General features: G+C 45.2%; 1 protein-coding gene across 3 annotated transcripts in view; it reads left to right on the top strand.

Annotated features, from left to right (window-relative positions):
- The window catches only part of LOC144110102 (AP-5 complex subunit beta-1-like), a 100,168-nt gene extending 81,646 nt beyond the window's left edge, over positions 1-18,522 (top strand). For 2 of the 3 annotated variants that reach the window (XM_077642928.1, XM_077642920.1), the window contains exons 13-21: positions 1,192-1,327; positions 1,406-1,512; positions 3,129-3,198; positions 6,690-6,901; positions 9,822-9,903; positions 11,507-11,542; positions 11,633-11,693; positions 17,039-17,209; positions 18,034-18,522. In XM_077642928.1, coding sequence (XP_077499054.1) covers positions 1,192-1,327; positions 1,406-1,512; positions 3,129-3,198; positions 6,690-6,901; positions 9,822-9,903; positions 11,507-11,542; positions 11,633-11,693; positions 17,039-17,209; positions 18,034-18,322 — 1,164 coding nt within the window. In that variant the 3' untranslated portion in view covers positions 18,323-18,522. The remainder of the gene's footprint in view (positions 1-1,191; positions 1,328-1,405; positions 1,513-3,128; positions 3,199-6,689; positions 6,902-9,821; positions 9,904-11,506; positions 11,543-11,632; positions 11,694-17,038; positions 17,210-18,033) is intronic. The other variant, XM_077642935.1, reaches the window with a different exon arrangement.
- The last annotated feature ends 251 nt before the right edge of the window (positions 18,523-18,773 follow it).

The raw sequence follows: 18,773 nt of genomic DNA, 5'->3' as shown, positions 1-18,773 counted from the left end.
GCTGGTAGCTTTATAAAGTCCGAACACTCACCAGATCCCAAGAGAGGGATCCACAACCCTAAGGACCACATCCGCATGGATTAATTCAATTCAAGTTTATTTGCATCTATACATGTACAGATGACGGGAGTACAGACAAAAAGCCAAATGAATTCGGCTTGACGGGGTCTGTACCCCCTAAAAAAGGTTGTCCGAAAGGTACTCAAAGGTTGTCGAAGGTACTCAAAGGTGGTCCGAAAATGCAAAGTGTCTTCTATTAGTCATGTTTTCGTAGGTCAGGAATCAGGCGAAAATACCATTCTACTCAAATGGAAAGCATCCACCGTGAAACATTGCGGCACGCTGTGCCACATTTAACTGTGCACAGCTACAAACCTTATGCAGGGTTTGTAGCTGGATGGTAATGGCCTTTTGCCAGGGGATGTCGACTGGCCAATTTGCTCCTCTGTATCGCCCCTGGTCAGCTATGCTTCTGCTGATGGTGGTGGCTTTGTCTGTACTCACACATGGGACTTGTTAGGTTGGCGGGTTGGTGCTGGAGAGCCGTGTACCCTGAAATTTGAGTGGAAACTCATTTAAGCAAGACAAGTCAATGGACATTCCCAAGGTGGTGGAGTTGATGAAGCAGAGGAAAATTTCTTTCACTACTAAGGTTTCTTTTAAGATATTTAGTTTCTGACATGACTTCCTGGCTATGTTCTAATAAGTAATACTCCTGTTTGGGCGAGTTGGTTCATCTTTTAAAGGGTACGTGCTTTCGCGAAAAAGATGGGACACGACAAAGAAACACACACCCCATGCACAGAGCGTGTGTGGTTCTTTGTCGTGTCCCATCTTCTTCGCTCAAGTACGTATCCTTTAAGATATGTTCTAATAGAAGGTGGATGAAATTAATCCAGAGCCCTCCACAGTGGTGTCACTCATAGTCCATGTGCAGGTTCAGGACAGTTAACCTCTCAGACTACTCACTGTAGAGGAATAGTGCAACAGCAGCGGTACATGTTCAAGACAATTGCTGATACGTCCTGCCGCTGTTGCGCTGTTCCCCTGCAATGAATGCACACCAACTCGCACAAATCTCAACCCCTCAGGCTGCCCCTATGATCTTGATAAATTTCCTGTTGTCTGCAAGAAGTTTGTTGTGATTGTGGCACTTCCTTGTCAACTCTGACGTAGACCTTGCCCTTGCAGCAATTGTTCCACTTCATCCAGCAGTTGGTGGCGACCCAGGGGCTCTCTGCCCAGCGCACCTGGGCACTAGGAAACAAGCTTATTGATCTCTGCTGCAGTGTAATGCTGCACCAAACAAACCATGCAGTCAGCTCAGGTCAGCCCCTTGCAGAAAAGACTTGAGTCACCTGAAACAATTTGCTTCCTAAACTGTTTTTTTTTTAATGTATTTCAGACCTCTGCACAATGCTTGCATACCTCTCGGAATCTCCGGGTGATGTCGACGTCAAAAGCCGAGCCAAGCTGTTGTATGCTGCGCTTTCCGCGTTGTCGGAATCAAAGGTTGGTTTTACAGTTAGCTGGTGGAAGACGGCCCCTTAGTATTGTGTTTTGCTTGCGTGGCCACAATACTCAATGCGGCTTTTCTGTGCTGTAAATACTTGAGCAAAATGTGGGGAGACAAACACAAAGAAAGAAAAAGCAGTGGAATAATAATTTTTTCTGTTCTATGTGTTAGCACTCCTATGCCCAATAGTAAGTGCTGTTGATGCTGCAAATTTGTTATGCAGTAGTTTGAGTAGTAGTAGGTGAATATGCAGTAAAATCCCGTTAATCCGGATATTTCATGAAACCGAAGAAAATTTCCAAATTAACTAAATGTAGAATTATCAGGGGGACTACGGAAAAAGATAGCAACGTACCCCACATCAGCATACCTTTATTTCTTGAAAAAAACATGTAATTGCCGATTCCTGTGTGCTAGAAATTTGCGGGACAATCACTTTCCTCCAGCTCCCGCTGATGATGCACTCTGTGCGCATTTTCGAATGAACCAGCACAGTCCTGCAGGGGTCCCATTTCGTACCCCCTCACCGGGAATTACCCCCACATGCACTTAACGCAGCATTTTAAAATTACATTACTTTCGAAATGACGCTTCATACTTTCAGAATCTGTTCTAGGATGAACTTGGTTGTTCTTAATGAAGGGACCACATCACAGGCACACTGTGAAATCAGAAAACTACTTTGTAAACGTTTGTTTACATGTATTCCTATGGGTGCGAACCCTACTTCTCACCCCCAGTCGTCGCAGCCAATGATAGCTGTGTCATCGTATCTCGCTTAGATCACAGACATAGTTTTCACTGACATCATAGCAGCTGCCATCTTTGGGTCTAGAAAGCTCAGTGAAGGCCTGGCTGTTTTCTACTTACCGCCAGCAGGTTAGGCAGCAGAGGCTGAGCAGGAGCTATGGGGAGTGGCTTGTTTGGGATGAATGGTAGTGAATGGGGGAAGTTGGAGAGAGGGTCGCTAGTGCTGAGCAGGCCGCTCCCCGGGGTCAAAGGACTGCTTCCTGCCTAGGCTCACACAAAGATGTGACGTCGCGTGAGGGAAAATGTGCATAGCCATGGGCCTACAGTGATGTCTGCTGTATCTTTAATGAGATTTGACATCTTCAGACACATCTTCTGCCGTTGGTACTGCGAGTGCATGACAGTATTTGCTGTACCATTTTGTCGCAGTGTCTGTTCAGCAGTTTGCCAATTACAGCCACGTGAAATATGCGTTTCTGCTGCATCAGGTTTGCAATTGAGCTATAATCATGCGCTGTTTCTCCACGATGTATCCTGCGTGAGTTGCAGACAGTTTTAGCAGGCAGTGTGGTTATGCCATGGCGCAGAGAAGTACGGATGAAAAAGAGAAAAGTGGATGCGGATGCATGTAACTGCTTCCAATATAGGGCAGATACTTTGCAGAAAACTTCAAGCAGCGCAAGCTGACGCCACTGATGCAAAGAAACGACCACGGACATGGACCTAATGGTGTGCTAGCTGCTATGACGCTCGCGCCATCTGGTAGTGCGACCTTGGTGAATGCTTCCTATGAACAAATAATTTGGATTATTTTCAGAAGCGTTATGTTTTAAAAGCATTTTTCTTCTTTTCAATTTTGCAGGCACGGCAGTTGTTACAGTCTTGTAGCCTGGTCCCAGCCTTGGAGTCTGAGAAAGGCTGCAATGTTCTCTGTTAGTATATCTTTAGTTGTATATGATGCTGAAACATTTGGAAGTGCTCTCTGAGAGGCTGCTGCCTCTTCTTACTGTTTTTCTGAGGTTAAAAGTGGTAGCTCAGTGCTTCTACTTTCGTGTAACAAAATTACTATTTCAGGTGAGGCGGCAGCACTCATGTCAAGTTCTGGCCTTTTTGGGCTGCAACAGTCTGTGTCACCTTTGTTTAGAGCAGTCGAGCAGTGCACGCCAGACAATAAGAGCTGAAATTGGGCAGCAGCCTATGGTTTTTGGTAGAGTATGAGTATCAAATTTTTTGTTGTGAAGCGAATACCAATAATAAAAATTGGTTGCGAATCAGATAGAATATTTGCGACTAATTTCGAGTATCAGTACAAGTAATTCAAACTAAAGACAAACACTTTTCCCCAAAACAGCTTTGAAAAGAAACAGATATTGCAAACAAACTTTCTTTTCACCCACCATCAGCATAATTTAATATTCCTGCCTACCAGGCATTAAAGCAGGGGAAATCATGTAGTAGTAAAAGTAATTTTGCAGACTAATGCCATGTCTGCAATGCTTCGATAATAGTTTCATTCAGTGAAAAGAAGTCACTATCACAGTTTGGCTTAATGCTCGCATGACAAAAGAGCTTGCTGATTGCTGTCATGAAGCATTGTAAGTGGGCCCGCCTAACTGGAGAAGTGACGTCCACAATTGGGAGCAAAGGCACTGCTTTCAAAACGCCACAGGACTGCTCGTGAAATGAAAGCAACAACCTGAGCTGCAACGCGGGCAGGACACATTGAATCCCTTCCACGCTCTCTCAAGGCGCCCAAGGACAGTGTGCCGGTTGTAGAGTGCCACTGCTAACACAACATTCACAATGACACATAGGCCGCTTAGCCTTCGTGTGCAAGTTGCACCGGATTTCAAGTCCCGTGATGGTCCGAAACGCTGTCGCGAGCCAAAGGTGTGAAAACGAAACCTCACCGTTGGGTGCCTCAGCATGTGGACCAAGCTGTATGTGGTGCTGTTGTGCGGGCTGGCTTCGAGCCTGATGTTTCTGCTGTACGCTTTCTTGTTGACCTCCCTGATGAAAATTAAGAACGATCCAAGTGGTTGCATGAAACAGTCGCAGCAGTGCATGCAGGCTGCAACTTCGCCCCTTTTGCTATCCTCAGGCCAGGCTGCTTTCGTGTGCGCTGCGTCTCGTCGTACCTAAAACGAGAGTATCGCCACTGGTTTACTGCCAGTTGGCAACTGCATCTTGGCACGATGCAGTGACGTGCCGCGTGGGCTGCACTTTGCCTTCCAACCCACGAACACGCAGGGGTGGCTCTTGATGGCCGTCAGCACATCGATTTTATGCAAGGCCTAGCGTTACCCTGCACTACCTTTTGTCGCATGCTGGCAGTCAATTCCTTGAGAAAAGAGTGCAAGATACTGCTATTTGGAAATGTCGCTATGTTTCGCCGCAAGTTCAGATGAAGAACAAATTTGTACTTTCTGAATGTTTAGGAGGTTTGAATAGTTGGAATAATGAGAATGAAGTGCGAACTGTATTGAATTGTAAATACTATTTGCAAACTATTCGAAGTTATGAAGATTTGCAGACACCTAGTTTTGGGGTAAAGTGCTTGTGTCCACCTAACTGTACATTTATGTTGATGTATTTATGCACTAACGTGGCCTCAAGAACCCACCTGTAGTGGTGAGGTGTTGCTTTGTTTTGAGGGCGATAGGCTGCTTTGGCGCTCTGCAATAGGGGGGACACAGACTGTACCTGCAGTAAAATTTTCGAATAGCATTGCGCATGCAGATATTCTGAAAGAATTATAGGATTATCACTACATTGAAGTATGTTTCTCAGGTTGAACTTGTTCCTGTCTGAACGGTGGCTGTGACATGTAAGCTTGTGTGTTTAGGTCATCTGAGGAATGAAATAACAAACATAATTGCTGATACGTAGTTTTAATTCACTACAATGCTTAAAGGGTAGCTCCACAGGTTTTTCGATGTTACCATTATCTGATGAAACTTGTACTGTAGGCTTTGATTCCTTGCATCAAATTTAGCATCCATGCACTTTTTTATTCTGACACAAATTGATGTTAAAGTTTGCCATTCAATTGATTTCTACGGGCAACACTGTGTTGTTGATACCGACTCTTGCTTCACTAACAAAATTACGAGGCTTGTTTAGGTTGTCTCAGGCATTTTATGAAAAGACCGATCGTTTTCAGTCGTTACATCTGCCACTAAATGCGCATACGAGTGTTTTTCTGCTAATGTTTGTGGTGTCATCGTTGCATAATGCGAAGCATCATCCCTGGCCATGGTCTGAGGTTTGGTTTCAGTTTGACTCTATATTTTGAAAAATGATTGGTTGTGACGGAGAGAGAGGACTCGAAGGAATGTGGTGTGGCTATCAACTGAAAATGTTTGAAAAACCCCTGGAGTTGCCCTTTAAGCAAGCGGGCCTCAAGAGCTGGAATGAGAACAAATCAAATCAAATCGAATTTTATTTCAGTATTGCAAATACTGAGGAAATGCAGACAAAAAGCCATATTAGTCTTGACAACTTGTCAGAGATTATACTGTGGTTTCTTGATGCCTTGAATTACCTGAACACCCCTTGCTGACCGCAGCGGTGGCCAAGTGGTTGAGCATCCGCCTCGCATGCGGGAGGTGCGGGGTTCGATCTTCAGTGCCGCCGGGTACCCACCGGTGATACAATGGGTACAAGCTTTCCCCTGGTCTGGTGCTCGGCTTCTTTAGGGTGAAATGCTTGGGAAATAGGTCTTTGACCCCACCTTGAGAAATGGAAAATACCTTGTGCCATGGTGCTCTTTGGCCGCAGATGCCCTTGCTCTATAAAAATCCGTAATCATCATGAACACTCCTTGCTGCATGTCACAGGTATCATTAGGTTCATGAAACGGAAACAGCATGAGAGACGAAATTGAAATATATAAATAATTTAGCGTTGTAGGCGAACACCACCATGTGGTGTTCGCCTACAACGGAATGGAATTCGAATCGAATGTGAATATGAAGAAAAAATGGCTTCGAATATCGTATATCTGTTCAGTAATAATAAAATATTTCAGAAAAAGATAAACAGGGGAATGGTGTTCCCTCCTTTTTTTTTTTTTCAAAGTAGTGCATGGTTTGTGCAACTGAAATAAAAACTAGACCGACCATATAAAAACACATGATGTGCATGCAAAGGTATACCACTTGGTTATATACAACCTTTAATGTGGTCATACAAAATGAAATCCATGAAGTGATGCATGACTAGCAACTGAAAATAAAATGATGGCTAGTAAAACCTCTCCAGGGAAGATGTGCGTTGCTTCTTCCTTTGTGTGTCTGCATACTAAATAACAATGAAGCAGTACCAACCTGCCAGTACACCCCTCTTTTGATCTGTGTGAGTGTTTCTTGACTCTCTAGTCTTGACTGTAATTAAAGTTCCTTCATTTGGCTTGCTGCTTCAGCTGACTTCCCTGTGCCCAGCACTGTGGCATGTCCCACCATGGAGGTTCTGCGGCTTGAGCGGATGCTTACAGAAGGTAGCCAGCTGCAGCCATGTGACCAGGTGCCAGTTGAGGTTTCCGAGCATCTGTCCATTGCTGCCCTGCAAAGATACAGGGCATTCCTGGAGTCGGAGTTTGACCAAGTAGTCCACATTCCCTGCAGACTATTTTTGGTAAGTGCTGTGGGAGTTTGTTATGGAAAGTGGGGAAGGTGACAGCTCGCAGTTTGTCATGCACTTGCTAGAGTTGGTTTTAATGGTGTGCAAGCAGCTGAGGTTCACAAAATGGATTAAATGCACTTGTTAGAAAGCGTTGTGCGTCTTCTCTTCAGAAAATGCTTCGCTTTTGATGGCTGTTGCGTTAGCATACATCCCCACCACTAGGGGAGGGTTGCCTGCTGAAATGCTTACTGGTTAATGCACATCATTTGCACTTTTTGGTGCATACAGTGTCTTAGCGTCTTGTTAATTTGCCTTGCTTCTGTCTTTACATTTTGCCACAGTATGTTTGTCTTTCTGCATAACACATAGTAAAGAATGGTAATTGTGCTGCCCTTGTTGACATAGCACAAAGATTCATTGGAGCTAGAGCTCCAGCCAGCTAGAGGCAACACAGCAGTAGTGCTGCAAGAATGTTTCGCTTTCACAATATATGGAGCCCTCTAGGGAGTGCACAAAATGCTACACAGAAAACTGGGCATGATCTGTTTCCACAGGGCAGGTGTATACTCCGGCCTATTAGTTCCTCGCAGCACTACCAAAGCTGCGATGAGTGCACAGGCAACATTCTGATGGTGCGGAATGTAGTGCCGGTATGAAGTACACATATAGGCATATGGCATAGCCTGCTTCAAAGTGCACATGCACCAAACGTTATTTCATATTGAATCTTAACGCACGCTGGCGTTACATATGCTATTTCTCGAGTTTTGCGGGTGTGACTCTTGCATACTCTAAAACATCGTTTCCAAAATGGCGGCACCCTTCGGAGCAGGACCCCTCGCCTTGGACTGAATTCGTCGTTGCTCCCATTTTCAGTGCATTCAGTGGCCATAGATGGGGTACCGAGCCTTTGCTTTGTCTTATCTCGCCCATAATAAAGAGTATCAGTGATAAATTTGCTTTATTTTTTATTTAGAGTGACGATTCTGCTGCTTTTAGTCCTAAAGGGAAGCGTCAATTTGTTGACAAAAATGCTTCCCGTTCTAACCACCAGATGGCACCACTAGGCTGACCTCATCGTCTGTCTTCGTTTGCATGTGCTGAACTAAACTAATGGTGCCTTCGACTGGTCGCTCGCGCGATCCATTTAGGATCTGGCAGAGTGGGAGCCGCCCTCGCTCTGAGCGCATAGCGAGACTAGTCAAGCCGAATGGTCAGCGAGTTTTTAGAGCGGAAGCGCAGGAGGCAGAAGGGGGACGTAACTTCCGGAACGACTACGCGGCACACTGCTGATGTCAACAGTAGCCGCACGTAAGGTCCCTTGATTACCTTTGGCCGCACGTGGCCGCACACAGTTTGCATCGCGGTCACCGCTTAGCTTGTATCGATCGCTACCCTGGCTTTCCGTCCCATGGGACGCTCATTTTTCGAACATTGCCTTGTGGAATGCACTGTCATCCTCGTCTGAGCTGCTGCTGGAATCGCTGTTGTCATGCGACAGCAACACAGACCGCGTTCCTAGCGTAGTTATCCGGTGTCTCTTGGACATTTTGCCTCACACAGCGCGGCACCCGCAAAACAACACAGTAAGGACGCTACTACTGCGTCAAAAGCCCACACTTGCTTCTGCCTACGCGCAGGGGACGCCGAGTCCTCGCACCGTTTTTGCGAAATGGCGGAAGTGGCTCTGTCACGTGGACTCATCTCGGAGCCGCTCCGACTTTTTTCTCGGAGCGCCTCACAGCGCTCTGAGCTGGAGGCGAGCGCTCAAAAAGAACCAGCCGAATGTAGTCAGAGCGGCCGGTTTCGACCAGCGGAATATGCGGTCGCCTCTCGGAGTGCTCTAGAGCGATCTAAAGCGACCAGTCGAAGACACCATAAAAGTACGATTCTGACAAATGGCGTAACGTCATGTAAAATTCTTGCATTTAGTGTGCATAAGTGTGCATAAGGAGGTGGTACATAGACGACGTCGATTTATACTCTTTTCTAACCATATTTATGGACTCCGCAAGCAGACAACATGCAGATGGCTGGGCGCGGAGGAACACGTCTAACGCGCTGTCCCGGCTGTCTGAGGAGGTCTCTGCCTATGGTAGTGCTGCAGGTTAGTTATGGGATAGAGTATAGTAGGAGCTTAATGTCGAAAACAGCGTGAAACATGGGACAGAGAAAAGAAACAACACATAAAGTGCTGAACTTGCACCTGCGTGTATTTCATGTGTTGTCACAATAGTAGAAGTAGCCAGTGGAGGCTGAGGAGAGGGCAGAGGAGGAGCACGGGAACGGTTTATGCGCAGTCATGGCACTGTGTCATCAGGGGTGCCCAATGCTGTCCACGTCCCACCCAGTGAGCCAGGCTTGGTGGGTGAGAAATGTGGGAATCTTACTTTGGACCCTGTGATAACATGGAATTCACTTCTGTTGTTTGGTACAAGCAGGTGTAACATTTTTGTTGGTAGCCTTCATGCCACTGTGTTGATGTTTGACTTTTATTGGCTTCTTCTGGTTATAATAGTAATGGCCTTTTGGAATATATTGTAAAATTGTTATTTCTTTAATCAAGTTTTAAAATGTGTTTTTGGATGTATGATAATGTTTGCAGTGAAACACCTTATTATTATAATGGCACGGATAAGTGCTTTTCATCGCAGTTTGCCACCTCCTGTACAATCAGATTGTTACTCAACACTGTTGTAGCTGCAAGGCCACAGGAAATAAAATGGCTTATTTTTTGCATCTCTATTGTTGAGCAAGGGCATGGTTTTTTGGGGGAACATATAAATGAGTCATTGTCACCTACCACTTGGTGCAGCGTCTCCACTAATACCTGTGTGGTTTTCTTCATTGCCGACAGAAGTGGATTTTTAAGATTGTTATTAAATGTTGCTGGTTGTCTGTGCAGTATGCTTCATTTTCACTTCATTTTCAGGAGTCCGTGGAGCCACAGTTTGATTGTTTGATGGGCCTGCAGTTGAACCTGGCTCCACCTGAAGACTGGGGTACTGCCCAAGGTATCAATTTGCATTCGTTGTAAACAAGACTGGCTCACTGTTGATGCTGTCTATTATGGGGTCTACAAAGAAAGGATCTGTTAATTATGCCATGTTCCAATCTGTTCTGAAATATTTTTCTCAAAAATGCTTCTGGATTGCTGGGGGTATCTTTCTACTGGCTGCTTTGTTTTGGCAAGTGCCTGTCACTTGATTGTATCGGATTATGAAGGTAAACTTGTGGGATATTGGGACAAGGGCAGCCTGGATGTGTGCAAGGGGCGTTTACTTCAGAAATGCCAATTCTGTTTTAGAAAGGTGGCCACCAGCCATTGATGAAGTTGTTGGCATGCTGCTTTACTTTCTCAGCCACCGCGGGTTTGCTGGTTATGGTGCTCGACTGCTGACCCCAGAGACACGGGTTCAATCCCGGCCACAGCAGTCGAATTTCGATGGAGGCGAAATTCTAGATGCGTACTGTGCGATGTCAGTGCACGTTAAAGAACCCCGGGTGGTCGAAATTATCCGGAACCCTCCACTGTGGCCTATTTAAACCAGTCCTGGTAACAGTGTGCAGGGCACACACATCTTACAGGTAACTTCTTAATGAAAAAACAAGACGAACGTCTATGTGAGGAATGTGGAGGTGAGCTCACAGTGAGCCACATTTTATTTTCATGCGCAGAATTTGAAAAACCCTGGAAAAAAATATTTTCTGAGACAGTTACTGAGCCGTTCCTTTTCTCAAAACGAAGCTGCCGCGGTGGCTAAGTGGTTGTGGGGCTCGGCTGCTGATCTGAAATACGTGGGTTCGATCTTAGCCACTGCGGTCGAAATTCGATGGAGGCAAAATTCTAGAGGCCCGTGTACTGTGTGATGTCAGTGCATATTAAAGAACCCCAGGTGGGCAAAATTTCTGGAGCCCTTCACTACGGCGTCTTTCATAGCCTGAGTCGCTTTGGGACGTTAACCCCCTATAAATCATAAACCAGCATTACTTTTTCAAAATTGATGCCACCTCTATTTTTGTGGCTGGAAACCACAGTACGGTACTGTTGCCATTTTTTTTTCATTTTGCCATTCCTCAAAGAAATTCTGGGCAAGAGTGGATTCCAAAGCAGACTCTTTTTAATTGGTATGGACCCCTGAACGAGGTTTTTTGGGTAGCTGGCATAAGTGTGTGCTGACAAGTAAAAAAAGAGGCCAAAAGGATCTTTACAAGGTTGAACGAGGTGGGTATACTGTTGCCATTTGTGAGGAGTGGTGGTCTTCTCACTGGTGGTGCATGTAACTAATAATCTTATACAAATACAACTCAAGAATTAAGCAGCCGATGGCCGTCAAAGGAGAGGCCCTCCAGCCAATGGCGTTGACCGATTTTCATGACGTCATGGTTATTCCCCATTCATTTGCCACCCCCCCCCCCCCCTGCGATTTCATGCTAGCAGGTCCAAGGGGATCAGTCAAAGGGGGGAAACATTTGGTCTACGCTGGTGGCTGGAGGGGATCCTTCGAGGGGCATTTGCCATTTCCTTCTTGAGTTGTATCCAATTATAGATATTTTACAGTGCTGTCCTATTCAATGTAGCTAATGGGCTCCCTGCTGAACTTTTTTTTTTGTCAGGTTTGGAGGCTTCAGTGTTCTGGAAAAATAACAGTGGTATGTGAGCATCCTGCACCTTTTTTCTAAGCTCTGTCCCATGCTATTGGAGGCAGCTTCCAGTTTTCTCACGTTGTCTTTTTGTTCCAGGGGTTACCACATCAGTTGCACTTTTTCCACAAGCTTCAGTACCCTGCTACATTACAGTCAGGTTAGAATGTCTCTGTCATGAAGTGAAAACCACAAAGTTTTTGTGTCTTGGCAAGTTTGTGATGGGGAGGTGATTTTAGCATAAATTTCTCCCCTTTTGCAACCACTTTTTGTAAATAATGATTTGAGTATTAAGGGGGAAGAGGTTTTAAAAAATAATTCCCATTAATGAATTCAGAGTTATGAAATTTTCATGCAAAGTGTTTCTGTGTGCTAATTCCAAATGTCATTTAATTTCTTGTGAAACAAATTTTTGCGCACTTACCTTATATACTTGTACTTGTGTAAGCCAACCCCATGTAAGGGCCACACCCCCAACTTTGGAGCCTAAATCTTGAAAAAAAAAAAAAAAATTATTTAGCCAAATGCGAAAATTCGTGCACTAGCAAAAGTTAAGTTTCACAAGTCGCTACTAGATGGCGCTATAGTAAGATAGAACTTTAAAAAACGGTAGTTGTTAACACTGGGCTAGGTTCCGTGGCATACTGTATTACTCCGCTAGCCAGTCACAATAGTAAACGAAATCAGCTTTTTAATGTTTGACTTTATTAAACAAGCCTAGTATCAAAATTTTAGAGCTTGTAGCTTTTTCTTGTGATTAGCTTCTTGTTTAGGTGACAAGAGAACTCTTAACATTGAACTACTTTTTTGTTGTGGAGGAATTTCGTGCGGCGGTCCTGAATGTGGGCGGAGCTTCACTGCAGACTTAAGTTGTATCCGACTTTAGCTGCTTTCAACCCCAAATCATCATCAGTGCTTTGAGATCACGTGTCGACGTGGTTTTGTTCCGGGAGCCATTTTTTCTTTATGTGGTGCTGCAGTCTTGGGCAGTGTGTTGGTGTGGTTGTGGTTGCTGTGTGCAGCGTTGTTCAGTGGGTCGCGGCCTATAGACCTCCTGCATGTTTGCAAATAAACGAGGTGGCACTGCAGTCGCTAGCGGGCTCATGGTAGGCAAGAGGCCAGGGAGTGGCGCCGCGCAAAGGTGTTGAGCACAGGTTTTCAAGGCTTGCAGGCGCGTTTTTAGTTTCTGCGAATCACAGCAGTTGTTGATGCTTTCAACTTAATAATTTCTCGAAGTACACGAGCTCGCGTTGGCCACGTATGACTTATTCAGGGAAATAGTTCGCCATGGTGTATTGTATAGGTATATGGTTAGTGGTAAACAGAAAGCATTTCTGCCGTTGATTTATACACGAGGCATTGAATAAAATATTAAGTTTTTGACACTGTGCACTAGCCGGAATGGTTTTACTTCGGGACAGTAGAGAGGGGAAGCGCTAATGTTGTTTCGGCGGAGCAGACATGCGCTCATCGTCTGTTGACACACGTCTCGTGCAGTGTGAAACGTGGGGACAGCGTCGTGTCCCCGATCTCCTGTGTCACGCATAAGTGCTGTTTTTAGCCGCAAGATCATGCACCTGCCAGGCTGACTTCTCCCCGTGTTAAACTAATCAATTTGGTGCAGATTTTTTATTTATGATATTTATTTATTTCCAAGCCCTGGGGTCTTCTGTTTCGTGATTAAAAATTATAGCAAAATATTCAGTTGAAATTTATAAAATTACACTTGCTAGATGCATGGTCGTCGAAAACTGCGAGGTAATTGCGCTTGTGATGGTCCTGGCACGTCACGAATTCCATGGGTTTCCGACGATGGAGCACTCCCATTTTAGTGTCACTACAAAGAAGAGAGACCATTATTTCAGTGCCACATTTCTTTGACCAGAGCGAAAGCGAAGGGGCCATAAACAAGGGAATAAACTTAAAGGTTCGTTTTCTGACTTCACATTTTCTGCGATTGGTATTATTCACCCCTTCGTAATTTCGTAACAAATGAAAATAGAATGATTCTATTTGACGTAAACGATTGCTGAGATGTTGAGGAGGAGATAAACCTCTTGATTTTTCTTCCTGCACGTGCAATGGTATGTTAGTTATTTTTGTAAGAAACGTTTTCATGCAACTATGTACGCGTAAGTACTGACCATCTAAAGAAAGAACTAATAGCATCATCATACAGAACGGCTTAGTGAACATGCTGGCATAATATATTTGCACACTTCCTACTTAATTATAAGTTAATTATAATTACCCAAGAATTGTACCAATTAGGTATAGGTGAAAATAATATGCATTACTAAAATTAGCGTAGTAGAGTCATATTTGCACCAAATATGGTTAAATATCTCATGCATAAATAACGAAAAGACTTTTCTTTTGCTGCGTCCCCTCTCAATCTCGCTACGTGTCTGTTAGTAGCCCGCCTGCGGCTGCTTCTTTCCAAACAAGCATCGTGATCGTGTGCTACCTCATGAAACAGTTTATGACACATGCATGATGCAATGAAAAAGCATGTGGCTTTTAGCACACTTAAAGTACGCTATTCTAAGCATGCCAACGTGACTGCGCAAGATTTACACAATTCACCAGACTTTTTTTCTACTTACTCAAATCAAATAATTATGTTGGTCATATTAAGAAATAGTTTCAAGTCATTATTAAATGCCATAAAATGCGCCGTTTACATTTGTATAACTTCTACGCACGTTAAAACATGCTGTGCTATGAACAAAAGAACGCATTCCTTGGTATCGAGTGAACCTGCGGGCGCCCTGTGCACACCGGCTCAAGGTGATAAATACGTGCGCAGCTACATATGTGCTTTTTTTTCTGTGCGCAACTTTAAGCGTACTATGTTGCTGTTTGGGTGAATGAGGGCAGAAGCTTCCCTGCTATGAAGTACATTCACTGGCAGCGCCGATCGACACCCAGACTTTGCGCTTTACTACCTTGGCCTATTTCCTAATGCGGCACTTATCTGCGAGAAACCTATCAAGGCTAATTTAATTTTTCTTTTTATGCTACTACGGGGATCCAACAGTGACGCAAATGGTCAATACATGCTTGCTTCTGCAGTGCGCAAGCATCATACAGTTGCTGGTAACTGCGGTAGGCACGGGCTGGCGGAACCTGTTTTGCTTACCATGCAAAAGTCGCTACTGACATCAGCGTCACCGCATCTTTGTGACGTTGAGGGGGGAAGGAGGTCTATTTTTACCACTTGATGATGATGGGCAGAGGTATTTCGTACGCCGCGGCCTTCAAGCCGAAAGTCATCGCTTACGTTGAAGAACACAGCAAGCGAACGGCTGAACGCAAGTTCAATGTCAACGAGAAGTGTGTGCGTCGGTGGTGCGGCCAGAAAGAACAGCTCGCTGGTACGAACCGCAACCAGAAAGTATTCCGCGGGAAGCAGTGCAAGTTTCTGGAGCTTGTAAAGGAACTTATGGAGTACGTCACGATGACAAGAAAAAACGGCTATGCAGTGTCAACAGAGATGATCCGCGTGAAAGCCGTTGCCATCACCTGCTACATGGGCATTCCAGTTGCGAATTTTAAAGCAAGCAGAGGATGGCTTCAGCACTTTATGAACTGGAACACACTCTCCAATCGGCGCAGAATGACATTGTACCAAAAGCTGCCCAATGAGTATGAGGACGAACTGTTGAAGTTCCACTGTTTCGTTAACAGCCTTCGAAGGGAGCACAGCTATAATCTGTCTCAGATAGGGAACGTGGATCAGACGCCTGTCTGGTTCGATACACCAGAAAGTAGCTCAGTTGATTTTAAAGGTGCAAAAAGCATCTCTGTGTGTACAACCGGTGCAGAATGGCAATGGTGTACGGTGATGCTGTACATCACTGCCAATGGCAGAAAGCTGCCACCATATTCGGTTTTCTAGAGGAAGATGCTGCCAAAAGGTTTCCGGATAGCATTATCGTTCGTGTCCACAAAAAAGTTGGATGTGCGATGAACTTGTTTTGGACTGGGCAAAAACGGTGTGGGCGAACTGACCGGGCGGCCTGTTGCAACGGCCCAGTGGTTATGGTGCTCGGCTGCTAACCCGAAGGACACGAGTTCGATCGCGGCCGCGGCGGTCAAATTTCGATGAAGGCGAAATTCTAGAGGCTCGTGTACTGTGCGATGTCCAGTCCAGTTCAGTTCAGTTTTATTCCTTAAAGGCCCCCATTTCAGGGGGTGAGGAAAACAAACAGCGATGGTAATTTAACATTGAAGGTGATCTGTTACGCTTTCTTGAAAAGCAGATGTTGAAGCGATGGCGACGATGTCATGGGGTAGGCCGTTCCAGTCCGTGGCTGCTCGAAGAAATAACGAAGCTGAAAACGTAGTAGTGCGTGATAGTGGGCGGGCAACTTGAAGGGGATGACTGGTGCGGTGAGATATGCGTGATGCGGCGGCGATATACGGTGATTGATTGAGAGAAGAATAAAAGAATTTGTGATAAAGGGTGAGGCTAGCAATGCGACGACGAAAAGAGAGGGGTGGCAGTCCGGATGTAGCTTTCAAGGATGAGACACTGACGTCATATGAGTATGAGGAATGAATGAATCGGGCAGCACGATTCTGCACAGCTTCCAATGCGGTGATTAGATATGCTTAACGTTACAAAAACCCCAGGTGGTCAAAATTTCCGGAGCCCTTCACTACGGCGTCCCTCACAGCCTTAGTCGCTTTGGGATATTAAACCCTCATAAAACAAAGCCCCATAAAGCATACCAGCTAGCATGAAATGAAGTGCTGTTCTAAAAACAGCCGAAAAAGTTAAATATTGGTGCCAGATTTAATTACATTTCATATATAGATAACTAAAGTAGTGTCAATTGCTTTGTCTCACCTTGAAAAAGATCTAATGTTTATGTTGAAACTCCGTCCGTCATATTTTTTCTCGAATGAATTTAAAACTGTCCTGCCTCATTCTTTGATGACCATATCCTTGACAAATTTCTTTTGCCAGACAAGCGGGTGCTTTCTGAGTTTGTTGTGAATGGGTTTGATACAGTTGATAATCTTCAATTCAGTTAGCCTTATTTTACTGCATAAGTATTCTTTGACAGGGTCCAACTCCAGCCAAGAAAATTGTGCGAAGCGTTACCTTGAGGGTGATCGGAGCTGGTTACTGTTCGTGCTGGTAGATGTTGCCATGGGACCTGTGTCACCAGCATTTTTTCATTGAGTAATGACTGCAGCTCACGCAGCGTGGCCGCTTTGCTCAGAATGTGCCTCCAGGACTGCGCGTGCATGAGCCTCCTTTGCACCGTGAGCTGGCCTCGTCCACCACGAGACTCGGAACACACTGTTGTTGGCGCATGCGCCGCTCGTTCAAATCGTTTTGATACCAGGCTAAACACATGCTTTCGCATGTCTACTTGATTTAACTACGTTAAAACCCTACCACATTTTTTTTTTTAACAGTACTATGAGCGAACCAAATTTTCTTTGTAGAAGGGAAGGATACCTACTCGTCTGATGTAGCCTTCTGTGCAGGGCTGAGTTCACCAGCTTGGACAGCTGCAGCCATGTTTGCTGGCTGGAACCGCTGGAGGTGCGCTTTGAAGATTTGCTGCTCCCGCTTCCCGTGCCGCAACCCCTGCCTGCTGAGCCCCAGCTGTCAGTGGACTCCTACCGGGCTATGCTCTGGCACAGCCTGTGGGAGCAGTATGCGAGCTTCTACTTTTGATACCTTTCCTGTGGTTGTGCCGTTGGAATGGCTTTACTACCAATTGCACTAGGAGCTAATGCACGATTTTCATTTTCCAGCATTGTATTGCCTGTCCTGGTGAGGACGTCTGTCAGCTGACATTTTACGTGGGATTTAGACTAAATAATGGTTTCGAAGCAGATAAGTTCACCATCCAAAAAGTGCCTGGCGGTTGAAATCATTCTGTAGCCTGTTGAACAGAGCTGCTAATTCCAGAAAGATGTAATTTTGCTGTTCAATCTGCTGTGCAGAGAGTTGTGCCACGTTTACTGCAACTGGCCAAGGGGACGTAATATTTTTTGTGACAGCACGCTTTCCTACAGAAGCAAACTTGTAACATGTAACATTGTTCATGTGCTACCACAGCTTCACTCTGTAACTAGTTAAGTTGCACGTGGTCATTGTAAGAGACAAGAGCTGTACGCTCATTCAGTGGTGACATGAGTTCCAGTTTTGGCTTGTGGTTTCACCTCTTAGAAGTGCTTGGCATTGTCATGTGCTGCAATGGGCAGTGGCTGGAAAACTTGTTCTTCGTGGTTTTTTCCAATGCTGATCTGGGAACTTAAAATGCGTCACTTTGGTCTCATGGGCTCCTGTCTGCTTTCTTGTTACAAACCAGGCAAAATGCAAGAATACCTGACAGATTTTACTGTTTGTGAATGCGCTTTTATGAAAATTATGATGCAGTTGCATGACTCTGTTGCTGAGTATTTACATGTAAATACTGGGTAACTTTGTTGAATAGGCAGCTATCCTGAATGCCTTTTTTTACTGACTGCAGGTTAAGTGGAAAGGACTGCCTCGAAGTTCAGACATCGTCGACCCTGCGCCTTGGACCCAGCCCTCCCAGTCAGCAACTCTGGCTGCAGCTGTGCGAAGCCCTGGCTCCATTTGTGGTGTGTTGGCAGCCACGAGGACTGCAGGCAGCATTTGTCGTGCCCCCAAAGATGCATGTTTTGGTGGCCGTGGGTGCACATGGACCACACCTTGTTGCTTCATTGGTGGTTGAGGACTGGAATTTACTGCCCAGGATACAGGAATTTCTCCTTTCCTTGTGTACTTCTTCCTAGTGGCGCCGAGTCTGTGCTGTAAGGATGTTGAAGCCTTTTCCTCATGCAGAGCTGTCTGTGAGATAATTATTTGAATCATCCAGCTTGGGAAGTGCTTACTATGTGAGTGCAGGTCATTTGATAATTAACGTGTAATCAGTGACTTGCATTGACTTGGAACTCTACCCTGTTTTTGTCAATAAATATGTATGTATTGGGCTGTGCCTGCTCTGATCAAAAGTTGAGAGCTCACAGGGTCTACAGTAAAAACCCGTGTATAATATGGACTCGCATATAATACGAGGTGTGATGAGGAGGAAAGCATTTATTTGCACTGCATTTTGTGGTTGCCTCGGTGGTTCGACACACTCACGAGGCGTCAAGAAGAGGCACGCATCTCTACGTGCCTGGTGCTGACTTGTTCCCCCTCTCGCGGTAACACGCTTTATCAGAAAATTTCATGCCGTAAATG

The sequence above is a fragment of the Amblyomma americanum genome, chromosome 1 (assembly GCF_052857255.1).
Source record: "Amblyomma americanum isolate KBUSLIRL-KWMA chromosome 1, ASM5285725v1, whole genome shotgun sequence".
NCBI classification, from domain to species: domain Eukaryota; kingdom Metazoa; phylum Arthropoda; class Arachnida; order Ixodida; family Ixodidae; genus Amblyomma; species Amblyomma americanum.
This window is presented reverse-complemented; position numbering and strand designations above follow the sequence as displayed.